This window comes from Macadamia integrifolia, chromosome 5 (assembly GCF_013358625.1).
Source record: "Macadamia integrifolia cultivar HAES 741 chromosome 5, SCU_Mint_v3, whole genome shotgun sequence".
Taxonomy (NCBI): Eukaryota; Viridiplantae; Streptophyta; class Magnoliopsida; order Proteales; family Proteaceae; genus Macadamia; species Macadamia integrifolia.
Genome location: NC_056561.1, coordinates 6,542,635 through 6,558,669, shown reverse-complemented (window position 1 = coordinate 6,558,669; position 16,035 = coordinate 6,542,635). Strand labels below are relative to the sequence as shown.

Here is a 16,035-nt window from a genome sequence, read left to right as displayed (position 1 = left end):
CCTTTGAAGTTTTGTAATTGTGATTGTGTAACTTAAACGTTTATTGTGTTTGGAAATGACTATTTTTAAATATAATTTTATTTTATTTTTTGAATAAAAAAATTGCCATAAAGTAAAATTTGTATTGTGTTTGGTTAATATTTTTTCAAATATAATATTATTTTTTTCTTTAAATAAAAAAAAATGGCCATAAAGTAAAATTTAACCATATTTGGAATATTTTAACGTGAATTGCAAAATCATATTGGAAAATTATTACATAATGGGGGAAGTTAACCTTCGCCACAAGGTGAAGGAACAATACAACCATCGACGATTGTACTTATCTACCCCCCATTTACTAATGGTTGAACATATCCCCACACTATTGCGTGGTATACTCTATGCATGGATACCGGTTGAAAGCCTCCCTTTCCTTTGATTGTGGTTGAAGGAAAATTTGGTTCTTACAAAATTTTTCATTTTATTATTGATTTGATTTCACTTCCATTAATGCCTATATTTCCTCTACTATAGAGCCTATTACAATTTTAAAAGATTACCACTGATTCCGATCCAACAACCATCCCTTCTCCCACCTTAAACAAACATAACATAACAAAACAAACCTAGTTCTTTTAAATGGTAATTTTTGTTGGTTTTTTTTTTTTTTATTTTTTAAGAAAAAGTAAATTCATTCATTAAATAAAGTAACTTAATGTTACAAAAAAAAAAAAAAAAGAATAAATAAATAAATAAAGTAACTTAAAACATCAATGTTAGAGTTACAATTGCTAGTGTGAAATTGTTTGTTTGTAACCAAAGAGGCCAAGTTACATACCAGTAGAACTGATTTTTTCATAGGCCTGAGAAAAAAATCTGGTATGAACAAGAAATTGTAAACATCATAAAAAATGGGGATGACGCTCCAGGGCCAGGAATTGGTGCTATAGTCAGATTGTTTGTTTGTTCCATAATTCTTTGATGTCTGTAACTTTCATTATCAATATATACTTGCAACCATGATGTAAGAGTAGGAAACCACAAACATGGAAGTGTGGGAACAAATTCATTCAATAGGAATCCACATTTTGTTGAGGAAATAGTATGTCAATGTAAGCCCCACAAATCATCCTATTTCGTAGGAATCTTTTCTCCATTGCAATACATCCTAAAAGAAAAAAAAAGGGATTCCTATCACCAATTCAACATGTACAAGTCAGATGATTTGAAACTACGGTAGCAAAAAGTAGGAGAAGATGAATCTTTTGCATGCACTCATCACAAGTTTCACCCTTTAAACGACGAGATATGAACATGTGTTGACATACATTCAGGTGAACATACATATGGAGGATACATTTTCGAATTAAGACATGGCACACTTTTGTCCATATGATTATTTTGATATTATTGAACAATCCGAATTAGCTCCTTGTCTTCTCTTGGATCCATGTGGTCGACCCCATTAAGTAAGGACAAGGCTTTTGTCCATATGATTATTTTGATATTATTGAACAATCCGAATTAGCTCCTTGTCTTATCTTGGATCCATGTGGTCGACCCCATTAAGTAAGGATAAGGCATTATTGTTGTTGAACTATCCAAATTAGCCACGTCATCTTACCAGGAAGAAAAGTTGCCATGTCATCAGTCACGTGGTAGCAATAGGGGTCTTAAGGGATTCAAAGATTTTTTTTTTTTAAATCTGTTTTGCGAAAACGACCCTGTCAGAATTGGTAAGACTCGAACGCAACTTGCAAGCAAGTCGTAAGTACACGAGTAAACTAACCCAAAATTCCATTCCGCTGGGAAAGAGTAAATCCTCTCTCTTCGATCGCGCAGCAAATCAGAGCGACGAAGTGAGAGAAGTGAAGGAAAATCAGGACATGGATTTTGGATCTCAAGCTCAGAAGTACGTTTGGGAAGGAGCGATTCCCCTGCAGATCCTTCTCCACGAATCGGAAGTTACCACTCTCCCACCTCCTCCACCTGCACTGGTAATTAAACCCTTCAATCGATAACTCATTTCAGTCAATACCCTATTTCTGTCTCTCTCTTTCTTCACCACTTTGTTTGGTGTTGTCCTTGTTTTGAAATCGTGTGCATCTTATCTTTATGCCGAACAACTGATAGCAATCTAGATTTATTGTACATCTGTTACTAGTTAAATGGTTTTATTTAACGATTGTGACAATAGTACTAGTGTTCTGTTTTCATAGGTTTGTTGCTATCGTGGGTTTGTTGAATGTTGGTGCTTGAGCTGTTATTAGATACTATAGGATCAAGTTGGTTCCGTGCACGACTGTTTAATATCGGAGAAAGGAGATTCTTGTTAGTTGATTAACGATTAGACATTATTAGGTTGTCTTTTGGGGATATTCATTTCGAGCTTCCTTGAGGCACCTGAATCACAGCCGCCTTATATTAGAGGAGACCATTGATTGGATTTTGTTAATATTATTATTCTAATTGAACATAGTCATGTGTTAAATTAGTCGGCAAGTTGTGACCTTAATAGGATCTAGTATCAGATATGATGTGGGGTTGGGATACCCAAGAAGATGAGCACATGAGAATGAAATCGATAACCCACAACCAGTGAGCCCACAAGAGTGAAATCAATCACCACATAGTCCTATAATTTCAGTAGGATATTTGTGGAAAGATGCTAAATAAGTTACGATTTTAATAAAGAGTAAGGTATATGAAGCATGACTGAGTGGAGGTCTTTAATGGATTCTGTAATGCAATGACAGTTAACAGAAAGTATGGGACGCCACCCAGTTGACTTAAGGCTTTTTATAGGGTTTGAATGGATCTGATAAGGGTCTGGCTTTGCAGGTTATGGGTGAGATTTGGACTTGATTTAATATAGAAAAGAAGACCAATCGTTTGTATAAATAATGGGTGCATCAGTCAATTAAAAATGTAAAACTGAAGACAGAAGAAGAAAATGAGAAGAGACAAATAACCAGATGATCTTCAACTCAAGGTTTTGTTGCAAGCAACAACTAACACTCCAATTCAAGAGCACCAACTACAAGGGCAGTAAATAAGAGCAACAATTGCATTTTAATTCACAAAGATACATTAAATATTCCATTTACATGCATTGGATGTCCTCTTATAAGGCTGTGAACTCAGCACGATTAATATTTCATTTACATGCTTTGGATGTCTCCTTTCCTCTTATGAGGATCTGAAACTTAGCAATGTTGTTGAAACACCAAGTTGACTCTAGCCAGATGATGTAGCTCACAGGTTCCAGCACAGGTGTAGCTATAGGAACAAGGCCCAAAAACCAGTCCAGAATCGCTGTGGGAGACAACCTGGTCTGATGTGACCTGGTTCTTGGTTGGTTTGATGGCATATTCCAGGGGGCCAGGTTTCTAATTTTGTGGAGTATATCATCAGAGATAACTTCCAGGTTTAGATAGAGTATCATGCAGCAATTTAATAGAGAAATTTCCAGATTTCGTTGCTGGTCAAGGAGGAGATAATGTTCATATCGTGTGGGCCCCATGGTGGAGATGAAGTTAAAGATTAATTGGCCATGTGTGGAAGAGGATTTTACAGCTTTATTAGTCCAATATTTTAGAAAGTTTTTTTATCTTTCGTGGGGAGGTCTATTAGCTAGAGGTTAGTTTTCAATTTAATTAGATTTGCTTTATGTAATGGGTAGTTTCTAAGTTTAGGACTCTTTATTCTGTTAATTAGATTGGGATTGGGAATTGGGATACCTTGTAAGTAGTTTCTATTTAGGATAAAGTTCAATTTGTGAGGTCAGAGGCCTTTTAGTTGGTGAGATGCCTAGGAAAGGGTGAGTGTCTCAACTCAATCTATCCTTTCTTCTATCTTCTTCGCTTTTCTATTGATCCGATTTTTCCCATCACCAATCAGGTGATGGAGGATATCATGGAGTGGAGCGCGCCTGGGAAAATCAGTCATCTTGTTTTTGTAACAACTTCTTTTGCTTGCTCTTTCTTAGTCAAGTTCCAGCTTCTACCCCTATTGGTTGATCCAATATTGACCAGAAGAAGCCCCTCTTCCATAGGTCCTTGGTTTGACCTCCCATAGGGGTCCTTGCTTTGTTGAAGGCGGGGCCAGTTTCTCATACTTCCTCCATGTGCCCTGCCTGTTTCACTGGGCTGTTGGCCTACCAAGCACTTGCCCGCTGCTCCTGCTGCCCACTCTCTTGGGTCCCTTGGTTCCTATTTCACTGCGTTCCTAGTCCTTTTCTTTTAGTGGTTGACCCGAAGCGATAACTTCTAGCTAGTTCAGTGGATTAGATGGCTGCACTGCGGCTCAGTCAAGAATGGGAAGGCAGTGCTCGTCCGGACAAAGGGTAGTGTTGGTCTCATCTTAGGAACAACAGAAGCAGGAGCAAGAATGGAGATGGGTGGTTCAGATCTCGTCTCATCGCCTTGAAAGAAGAGTGGAAAATCGATGCAAAATGTCAAGGGGCTGGAGAAGAAATAACAGTGGCAGGTCTAGCGTGCCTGTATCCGTCTGAGCAGTAGTCACTATCAGTTGTAGAGACAGAAGCCGCTAGATAGGTCGTGTCTGTTACATTTTCCATGAGGAATTCACCAAACAAGTGACTTTCACACTTCGCTGGGGCCAAGGGAGCCAGATTATTCCAATCAATTTTGTGACTGAGATTTGCTGCAACCCAGGACCACTCGAGGGTGCAATTTTGAGACTGAATCAATGACTGAATGATGACTAGGTGAGTCTGAGTTGATTCTTCAATTACTGATTTAAATTCCTGCACAACAGTACCACTGATTTGATTTTCTTGGAGGGGATTTCTGCAAATCCTAAGGGATCCCGAGTCCCTGACTCAGGTTAGGTCCTTTGTGTCCTAGCCTTATGGTACCAGGGGCTTGGGGAGGTTCCTGCCTGGGTGCTTGGCATTCCAAACTTTAGCCTAGTGCTCCCGATCATAGCTGTCAAGGTGACTAGACGACCCAAGGCATTGGAGAGGCGCCTACCTAGGTGTGCGGCATATTTCTATGTAATATAACAGTGATAATTTTATATAATCATGTTTATATGTAACATAGAAGCCATATCATTGCGATATGATATAATTTTGCTTGTAATACATTAATATGAGAAAACCAAGGTTCAAAAAACTCATATTTTGGTCAGACCAAAATGACCAAAATTAGCGAAATATTGATCTAAACAATGTATTTTTTCTGTGAGTTTTGCTTGGCCCATTTCTGGGGACAAATGGCCAAAATGACTGAAATTTCCAAAGTGACCAAATTTCGACAAAACAGTCTATTTTTGTTCCTGAAATTAGAGAAATTTCTAATGAAAGTGTGCTACTTCTGGTTTCACCTCTTGTTTCGTCTCGAGCATGTCGAAACTAGCAAAATTTCGGAAAAATTTTGAACCATAGAGAATAAAAACATATAAATAACCCAAGTATAGTATATAACATAAGCATATTTATTAAAAACAAAGCAATGAATATAAATATACGTAAACTCATGAAATGACATCAAGGTGTGCTATCACTTTGGACCCAAAAAAAATCCTGGTCGCCAATGCGTTGCTTGGGCGACCACTGTGCTCCCAATATGTTACCTACTTGGTTGTCTTAGTGTGCAAACAAACAAAGGAATAAAAACAGATATTACTTTCAGTGGAGGGGGATGAAATGATGGGACTTAGTGGTGTTTCCACTGCAGTATGTGGATGATGCTTACCGTTTTGCTGAGCAAAAATGTTCCCCAAATTGCGTTTTTGGGAGACTATTTATAGGATATTTGAAGCTTTACATAGTAAGGGGTTTACTTTCATAAAATTTCGTTAAGTGGGAATTTTTTTTTGGGGTGGGGGGGTTATATGGAGGAGGATGTCAATAGGACTAGATTGTTGGGTGTCACGTGGGTTCTCTATGACATTTTTATTTGGGGATTCCTGGTAGGATAAGGTCTTGCTCTTCATCTATTTGGAATTCTAGTCTGGAAAGAATGGAGAAAGTATTGGGAAGGTAGAGCAGAAGATATATAGGGATAATTTTATCACCTTTTGAAAAAAAAAAAAAAGTACACATGTATATGCTTCCTATCTGGCATGTCCTTTTGTCTATTGCCAAGAAGATGGAGAAGCTCTTGAGGTTATCTTTTGAGAAGGGAATTGGGGGAAGAGGAAAGTGAAAAATTTTCAGTTTGAGAGGTGGAATTGTGTTTACTGAAGATGGTTGGAAAGCTAGGTTTCAGCTTCTGCATACGGGTTGTGGCAAAATTTCGGTTTGGTAATGATGTTAGGAATTGTAGAGAAGTTAGCTCTCCTCACGGAGTCATGCATGGCATCTATTTCAACAAATCAACATTCATGTTGGTGATGAGGAGAAGATCTGATCCTCAGAAGATAGACGGAATGGAGAGGGGCGTGCACAAGATGTGTGGCATATAGACTGTAAAATCTGTCCACTGGAAAAGAGGTAGTTATGGATAAGTTTTTCTCAATTCAGAATTGTTTCATCACTTGGAATCCTGTTTTCAGGTGCATTTCTTCCCCCAGGAAGAAGAGGATTCTTTATGTGCATACCAAAAGTTTGACTACTTTAAATATCTTACTGAGGAATATTTGTAGGTGACATATTTTACCAAGGATATCTGGTTTCTTTTTTCCATAATGTGCTGTTTTCCCCCTGTAATGTGAGGATTTGATATATATGTAATTCGGGCAGCAGACCATTCTTCTGTAGCTGAACTGCTCTAGATCTTGACTTTGATCTGATTTAATATATATTTTTTTGTTTTTCATAATTTAGAGATCCGTATTGTTTTGCAATTTTTCTTTTAGTAAAAAAAAAAATCAAATGTTAGGATTTCTTCTGGGGAATGCTAATTTGAAGGAAAAACATGGATTCATATTGATTAAGAAAATAGTGAATAATTGCTGGTTTGCCTTTGCTTTTCTGAGCTTTCTCTGTTTAGTGTCTGGCTCTCACTTTTGGTTTTTACTCTGAATGAATTCTTTGTAGCACTTATTTTGAAAATTATTCTTGTAAGACTGTTGTTGTTGCTGCTGTTGTTGTAGTTGTGAACTTGTGATTGTTCGCTGTTGTTATCATTATTGTTGCTATTGGCAGCTTGTCACCTTTATATGCAAACAATGAAACAATACATTGAAAAATGTGTGAACAAGAAGATGGAACCCCATAACAGGCACACATACTGTGTCATACTTGGATTTCTCTGTTCAGTGTCTAGTTTTCATATTTGATTTTTAATCTGAATGAATTCTTTATAGCACTTGATTTTGAAATTATTCTTGTAAGATTGTTGTTGCTGCTGCTGTTGTCGTTGTAGATGTAGTTGTGAACTTGTGATTGCTTTTGGTGTTGTTATCATTATTGTTGCTATTGACAGCTTGTCACCTTTATATGCATACAATACATTGAAAAATGCGTGAACAAGAAGATGGTACCAATGTTTTAAAACTCCAGATTTGTTTCGGATCGTTCGAGGCTGATAACGATCCATATCACTTTTGATCAGACCCAAACAAACAGATTTATCCCTACTTTTCAATAAAAATCATTTTTATTACCATTTTACCCTTATGCCTTACTAGTGGAGTATTGGATAGGTCAGGATCAGAGATCAGGCAAGGCCAATACTGACCGATCCAATGCCAGTTTTAGAACCATGGATGGAACCCCATAACAGGCCCACATATATGCATGCACACATGCTGTAGTATACTTAGCTTAGCACACTACCTTTTTTTTTTTTCCCTTAAATTATGTGTTCATTTATTTATTTTTAAAATTTGGAGATCACATTTTTGTGTTTCAGATTCTTGGTCCTCGGATTGGGTACCTGCCTTTGTTAGTTCCTCTCATAAAGCCTCATTTCAGTAGCACGCTTCCCCCTGGGGTAGACACTGTTTGGTTTGACTATAAAGGATTGCCCCTGAAATGGTATGGTGTTCTCTGTTGTCTGTTGATGTGCATTGTTGTAGCCGTTACTTTATAACACTTTCCTTTATATCATTCATGGTTTTCTTTCTAATTAGCATTGAAAAACTTTCATCAAATAGTTTCAGTGGATAAAAGAAACAGATGCTCTGTTGGAGGGAATATACTTCCTTAATGGAAACAATAGAAAAAATCTCACTGATACAACTGTGTGTAGTTAATTTTTTCAGGAAGAAACTTGTTTTTTGTTTTAAAAATTGAATCATCTATCTTTATTTCTTAATTCCTACCAGTTGACGATGAGCTGTTGAGCCAATTATTTCTCTACCGAAGTTTGTGCTTTTGTGAAAACTTTGTTTTGACACTTCCATTGTTAAAAACGTTTTTGGTAGTTCTTATGTGGGAGGCATGTAGTTGCATATCGAGGATTTTAGTTTTTTGATCTGGAAAAAATATTTGGCTTAAGCAATTGATTTAAGAAGTATAAATCAGTAATTTCGTTATTATCCTTCTGTCTTGAGATGGTTCAACTTGGGGTTCATCATGGTTCACGTAACAGCTGCATAACTTGTTGATGCAGGATAAGTAGATTGCAGGTAATGATCCCAACTAAATTCTAGAAGCTAGGATGATCTGAAATTAAAGGTTCAGATCAAGAAAGAAGGTGTGTCCAGCAAAGAGAATCTGATTTTATAGTTCTTAAATCATCAATCAGATTGAGGCCTGTAACAGTATAGTGTATAAATCCAGATTTAAAATGTAATACTAGTTTTCAGAAAGAGAAAAAAAAAAAAGGAGAAAAAGAGAAGAAAAGCTAAGACTGAGCCTGGAATTCCAAATCTGACTTGACAGATTGAAATGAATGGTGGAAAATATTCTTATAGCAGAAAATATAAGAAAGTAGAAGAAATTAGGATGTCATTCAGCATGAACAGCATGGTAGGTTTGATCATCCTACCCTAGAGAAAATGAACTATTTTTTTTTTTGGATGAATAAATAATTCATTACCAAGAGGAAGAATATACAAGGGAAATGGGAAGAGGGAGAGAGGGGGGGGGGAAGAGAGATACAAATACCCGAAGGCACAGAAAGGATCACTGGGGGACCCTACAACACGGGGAAACAATCAATGGCGGGGGGCTACAGTGGGGGATATGATGGAGGAGGGCAGACCCTAGGAGACAACAATAAGCTTGTTCCTTAGGGAATCTTTGACGGGCTTGTGCCTGATAGTGCCAATTTTGGAGCTGACTTCAAAGTAGATGGCATTTCAAATCCTTTCAAAGGAACGGGAGTTGGAAGTCCATCTCTGGAGTTTCCGCTCCATCTAAATGTGGTTGATAGTTGCTGCAAAAATGAGTTTCCCTACAGTGTCGCACAAGGAAGTGCCACCAAAAGTCATATCTATCCATATCCACTCTATAGATAAAGGAATAGTGGCCCTATGGGATGGCCAAATGGATCTGAAGGCCTTCTTCCAGATTGAAGCAGAGAAGGGGGCAGGAGAAGAAGAGGTGATTGACATCCTCGGGGCTATTCTAGCAGAGGCAACAGGATGGGGAGGCCTGGATGTGCCTGTGGATGAGGAAAGATTGAAACTATGGCGTGGAATGTGGCCTTTGAACCAAACAATTTTGTGCCAAGGGACAATTGGAGATTTAGTGCAAATGAATTCCCAAGCAGAGGCCGAGGTGAAGGAGCCCGTGGAGGAGGGCTTCCAAAGGATCCTATCATCTCTACCACGATGCCCATGGGGGATAGGAGGAAGGGCAGACCAGATATCCTCGAGGGGGGAGGGAAGTGGGGATGGGACCAGCCAGAGGGGGAAAGAATGGAAGAGACCAGGGAAGATCTGGGAAGGCCGGATGAATAGATGGATCTGGGAGAGATGATGTTGATAAGGATGCCAGTCGGGTGCCACGGGTCAAGCCAAAGGGAAGTAGAGGAGCCATTACCGATCGAAAGGGAGAGTCCTCTGAGAGCATTAAGCCTGGAGTTGAGAATGGATTTTCAGATGGATGAGGCATTAGAAGGGGGAGTCACCGACCAAAGGGAGTCATTTTTGAGGAGGTAGGAATAGATCCATGAGACCTAGATACTGCGATGCTTGGAGACAATTTTCTAAATGAGCTTGTTGGTATCCTTTATGGATTTGAGGCCAAGACCCCCTTCGGATTTGAGGGAACAAAATTTTGGACCAGTTGATGGGGCATAAAAATTTGGAGGAGTCAGATCCTTTTTAGAGGAAGGAACGAAGAAGGGAGTCAATGGCTTTGGCTGTGGAGGTAGGGATGGAGAAGATTCCTGACCAGAAGAGGTAAAGAGATTGGAGAACGGATTTGACAAGGACCAGCCTTCCAGTGTAGGAGAGAAGCTTGCCCTTCCAAAGCTGGAGCTTATTTTGGATTAAATCTAGGATGGGGGAGCAATGATGAGCAATGAGCTTAGAAGAGATGAGGGGGAGACCCAAGTACTTAACCGGAAGAGAGCCTAAGGAGAAACCCGAGATAGCGAGAAGATGGTCTTGGTGTAATCAGACACTTCAGAGAGAAAGATGTTAGATTTTAGGAGATTGATGCAAAGCCTCGAGAGGGATTCGAAGAGGCGGAGGGAGGACATAATGGAGGAGATGGAGTGAGTGTCAGCCTTGGAGAAGATCATAAGATCATCTGCGAAAGCGAGGTGGGTAAGCGAGAGACCTTTGCATTTAGGGATTGGAGAGATAAGGTGGAGGTCCGTGGAAGATTGGATGGAGTGGGAGAGAATTTCAAGGGAAAGGGAGAAGAGGAAGGGGGAAAGGGGGCACCCTTGCCTGATTCCAACAATAGAAGAAAAGTACCTAGCAGGGCTGCCATTGGCGAGGACAGAAAAGCGGGGAGTGGAGATACATGAGTGGATCCAATGGACGAAGGAAGGGTGAAAGGATGTCTGAAGGAGGACTTTGGAGATGAAGTCCCAATGGATGGAATCGAAGGCTTTGTGGATATCGATCTTTAGGAGGGTAACAGGGGAGTGAGATTTACGGTCAAAGCCTCGAACAATCTAGTGGCAAAGGATGATATTATCTCCAATGCCACGCCCGCAATGAAGGCCGATTGGTTGGGACTGACCAGAGAATCAATAACAACCTGGATCCGGGTGGCTAGGATTTTGGCTATGAATTTGTAGAGGAGGTTGTAGAGGGAGATGGGCCTAAAGTCCCCCATTATGTTGGCACCGTCTTTCTTTGAAATGAGATAAAGAAAGATGTGATTGATGCCAGAGATTTGAGAGGGATTGAGGAAGAAACTCTTGACAGCAAAGATAAGGTTATCCCGGATAATGTGCCAGCAGGAGGAGAAGAATCTCATACTAAACCTGTCAGGGCCCGGGTGCTTTATTGGATTTATAGGAGAGGATGGCGGCCAAGATCTCATCATCAGAGGGGATGGCAAGAAGGGATGGGATGAGGTTGGGGGGACAAATTTGTTCAAGAGATTTGTGTGGGAGGTGGGAGGGGGGAGAGGGAGATGGGGAGGGAGGGTGAAAAAGTTTCTCAAAGTGGGAAACAACTTCAGATTTGATCTCGGGGGGGGGGGGAAGAAATGACAGTACCAGAGGAGGAGATGAGATTGGGGATGGAGTTTGAGTTGTTGTGGGCTTTGAGAGATCTGTGGAAGTAGGCTGAGTTAGAGTCCCCAAGCTCAAGCTACTTGATTCTGGATTTCTGGTGGAGGAAATTTTCTTCTTGGGCAAGAAGAGTGGAGAGCTCAGAGGAGAGAGCATTTTCTTCCTCAGCAAGGGAGGCATTGGAAAGATTGAGCTGAAAATGGGCTTGAACGGAGTCAAGCTTCACTTGGCAATCTTTGACTCTCTCGGAAATGTTGCCAAATGTGGAGAGGTTCTAAGCCTTCAGGGCAGATTTAACAGTTTTGAGCTTTTTGGAAAAGGCAATGAGAGGGGAAGAGGAGATAGGAATTGGGGAAGCCCAGGAGTCTCTGACAATAGGAAGGAAATCATCATGGAGGGTCCACATGTCAAAGAATTTGAATGGCTTAGGCCCAAAGGAGATGCTGGGCTGGACATAGAGAAAAGGAACTATTACCCCTCAAAGACATGTAATTTCCATTACCAATGCCACGAATTGTTTTGTTTATAATTAAATTTATAATTTATTCCCTGCATTTGGACCCCTCTAACTGACCAAATCTAGTAGAACTTCAACTCCTAAACATTTATTCTAATCGTGTACATATTCAAATCTCAGCCTTATACTATGTAAACCATATGGCCAGAACTCGTAAGTGGGTAAGGCTTGGTAAGATAAATCTTATCTTGTCGAAGACTAACTACACTAAGTAACAAGATACCCCCTCAAACCAAAATCTAAATACTTAATCAATTACACTTATCAGAAGAAAAAAAGATAATTAGAAATAGCCCATTGACATAAAACTTTTCCCCTGTAAATATACTATAGTTCAGTAGTCCTAATAAGTAGATTTTGCCAAGATATGATCTTGCCAAATCCAGGGCTTGAAATGCTGCTGTTTATTCTCCTGCATCACTCCTTAGCTATGAAAATTGGATATTGAATAGTTTGCAAATAATGTGATTTTGGAAAAACAATCCATACATGGGTTCATCTACATGATACATTTTATTCATTACTGGAATTGTGATTGATTAAAATCAAGGTTAACTCACTGAATATCATAAAGCAGTAGCTTATGATTCTATGAGCTCATTGCCATGCTTGTGTTAGGGTCCTTTCTTTCTTTACTTTTTTTTTTTTTGGGGGGGGGGGTGCGTTTTTATACAATACAAAGAACCATATATTAGAAATGAGAGATTTGAGATGAAGAATCCGGCAATAGCAATTGTATGATTGACCAACATGGCAAGATACAACAATTTGCTTTTGGAAATGACATCCGTTACATTGCTAGGATTACTAACCAGCAACCTCAATCTAGAGAGAAGTAATAGAAGAAGAAAGAAAAAAAGGAAGACGGACTGAGAGAAAGTAAGAGCTCATGGTAGAGATTGTAATGTCCTAATTGTGAGCACACCAATAGCTTTATAACTTATGAAATAATAAGAAAGTCCAAGGACAGAAATTACAAGCAAGGAAAGAATCGTGCTTATGTGTAAAATACACATAAGCCCACAAAAATAAAATATTATCACATAAGTGTTAGTATGCTAGAGGTTTAGTGATGGAGAACCCTTAGGGAAGGGAGGGGAAATCAAAGTAGAGAGGGGGAAAAGGAGGATCACACTAACACGTTCATTCAATAATCAAATTACTCTCTAAATCTTCAGTCGATTACAACCAATATATAGAAAAATAGGAACATGAAATTAGAAACTTAACTGGAATGGAAACTAGCCTAAATTAAACCAAAGCAAGGAAATAAATCCTACTCCTACGTTCAAGTTTGGAAACTAAAAGCATGAAATAAAATACTAAGTAAACTACTAATTTTATTTCCAACCCTTGTTGGACCAAAACCCTGGGCTGGACCGATTCTTCTTGGCTTTTGGCTTCCAAAGCCGGTCATGCTGGTCCAACCAAGAAAGGGCAGCCGTATCTGCATCAACTCTCCTCCTCTGAAAAGAACTCGACTCCGTCGAGTTAGGGAAAGGACCGAGGAGACCGTCTGAAGGAATACGCTGAATGAGGAATGATCCTACCATCTTCTTGAGCTTAATTTCAGGGAGATCTTTGGCAGGATGAAACTTCATAGTCTTGTTGGCATGCTTGAAGGTGTAGGTATTGGCATAGCCACAATGCTGTACTTTCTTATCAAACAACCAAGGTCGACCAAGAAGGATATGGCCCACCTTCAGAGGGAGGACATCACATTGGACTGTATCCTTAAATCCACCAATAGAATATGTGACCAAGCACTTATCTGTGATTTTGAGATTAGTGTTGTTCACCCAAGCAACCTTGTAAGGATTAGGATGTGGTTCTGTATTCAATCCCAGCTTACAAACAGCGTCTTCAGAGACAACATTAGTGCAACTGCCTCCATCAATGACCAAGGTTAGCAACTGATCATTGCACTTCACACGAGTCTGAAAAATACTACTACGGCGCCAATCTTCATTTTCAGTGGCTTTTTGAGTGGTCAACACATGACGAATGACATAAAAAGGATGTTGGTCATCGTCACTGAGAGTGTCATTGACTTCACCTGTTGCACGCTCTTCTCTTAAATCGACTGTGTCAGAACCAAGTTGCTCTTCGGGAATATATGGTATAGGAGAATCCTTATCAATAAAAGCAACCAAACGGCTGGGACATTGGGCACTGATATGTCCAAATCCATGGCATGAGTAGCACCGAACTGTGAATTTTGAAGAATCAGAAGGTTTATCTGAACCACGCCGAGGGGGTGAATATGGGCGAGTAGGCCGTGAAGATGACATTTCAGAAACATGTCGAGGTGGAGAATACGGCCGACTAGGTCGTGAAGAAGCCATAGATGTAGCACTTGCCTGTGGCTTGCTAGATGACCTCTCTTGGGTAGGAGACTGTTGCCAAACGGAACTAGTACCTCGAGAAAAAGTGTCTGCAAAATTTCTCCGGTTGTATGGGCGTTTCAGACTTTCCTCAACCTGATATGCTACTTGTACGGCGTCTTCCATTGTAGGTAGTCGACTAGATGCAAGGGCAGCACTAAGTTGAGGGTGCAGACCAGTGCGAAATTGGGCCACTAAGACTTCATCCCACTCAAAGTCAGAACGAGTGGCCAAATAATAAAATCTAGCAACATACTCTTCAACGGTCAAATTCTCTTGTTTCAACTGTGCAAACCTGAGATGCATGCGTTGCTTGTAATCAGAAGGTAAGAATCGCCGATTCATGACTTCATACATTTCAGCCCAAGTATTGACCAAACCAATGCCTCGGGTTCGGTTCTGTTGTTGTTGCTTGATCCACCAGACTCGAGCCGTGCCTTTCAGTTTGGCCTCTGCAAATAGGATCTTTCGAGCCTCAGTCAACCCGTACCATCTGAAGAATGTATCTAAACTATGAATCCAATTAAGGTACAATTTTGGATTATTGTCTCCATAAAAATCAAGGACATCCAGTTTTGCTGCTCTTTCTGCTCCATCATCATGTCTACCAGTCCCATATGGTGGTGGAGGTGGTGGTGGTGGTGGTGGTGTATGATGTGGTGGTGGTGGTGGTGTTACTGGCGGATCCTGTGGAGTGGTGTTGGAAGAATCCCCAGACTGAATGGGACTCTTTCCTTTATCTGCTGCCACCAAATGATCAATAGAAACTTGCATAGATTCCACCATTGTCTTTAGGGACGTGACCATGTTAGTGAGAGCATCAAATTTTGTATCAGTTTCTCCTTTATAGGAATTCAGCTGTTGAACAACTTCACTATTGGCTACCATGGTGATGAGTAACAAAATAGCACTCAAAGAATAATGGTAGAATAGTAAATAACTGGAGGCTTAAAGGGCAGGGACAGAATGGTAAATAAATAGAAGTTGAGGAGAGGATGGCACAACTGTAATTATTGAGGTTCAACCCTTTTTTTTTTGTAGAAGTTCAACTTGAAACTTAAAAAGAAGAGGACAGGGGTATACTTGGAAAGGCAAGGAAAGAGGGTGGAGGGTAATAAAAAGGTGGGGTAGGGGTATTTTAGGAATAGAAAAAGAAATAAGTTGAAAAGAAAAAAAAAAGGATTTTACCGACAAAAGCTCTTCTGCTGAGAGACGAACCAACAGTGGTTCGGCGAAGGAGGAGGGAGACGTCGCGACTCCGATGAAGGGATGGGTGACTCGCGACGGCTTCAACTCAGGTATGTCGTTGCCTCTCTCTTCTCATCTCATCTTCTTTTCTTCTTCTTCTTCTTTCTTGATTCTTTTTCCTTTTTTTTTTTCTTTGCCGTCGGAGACAGAGAGGAGGCGGCGGCGGCTACTGTCGGAAGGGAAAAAAAATGAGAGAGGAGGCGGCGGCTGCTGTCGGAAGGAAAAAGAAAACGAGAGGCGGCGGTGGCTGCTATCGCTCTCTCTACTGCTTCTCCGACGTTGTCCTTCACTTCCTTCTGGTTCTGTTTTCTCTCTCTGCTCTTTTTTTTTTTTTTTTTTCTGGTCTAAG

The 16,035-nt window shown here is 40.1% G+C and overlaps 1 protein-coding gene across 1 annotated transcript in view; it reads left to right on the top strand.

The window, feature by feature from the left end:
• Positions 1-1,710: 1,710 nt before the first annotated feature.
• The window catches only part of LOC122079447 (autophagy protein 5), a gene marked incomplete in the record, with an annotated part of 36,927 nt that continues 22,602 nt past the window's right edge, over positions 1,711-16,035 (top strand). Inside the window, 2 exon segments of the mRNA XM_042645931.1 lie at positions 1,711-1,979; positions 7,806-7,930. Coding sequence (XP_042501865.1) covers positions 1,869-1,979; positions 7,806-7,930 — 236 coding nt within the window.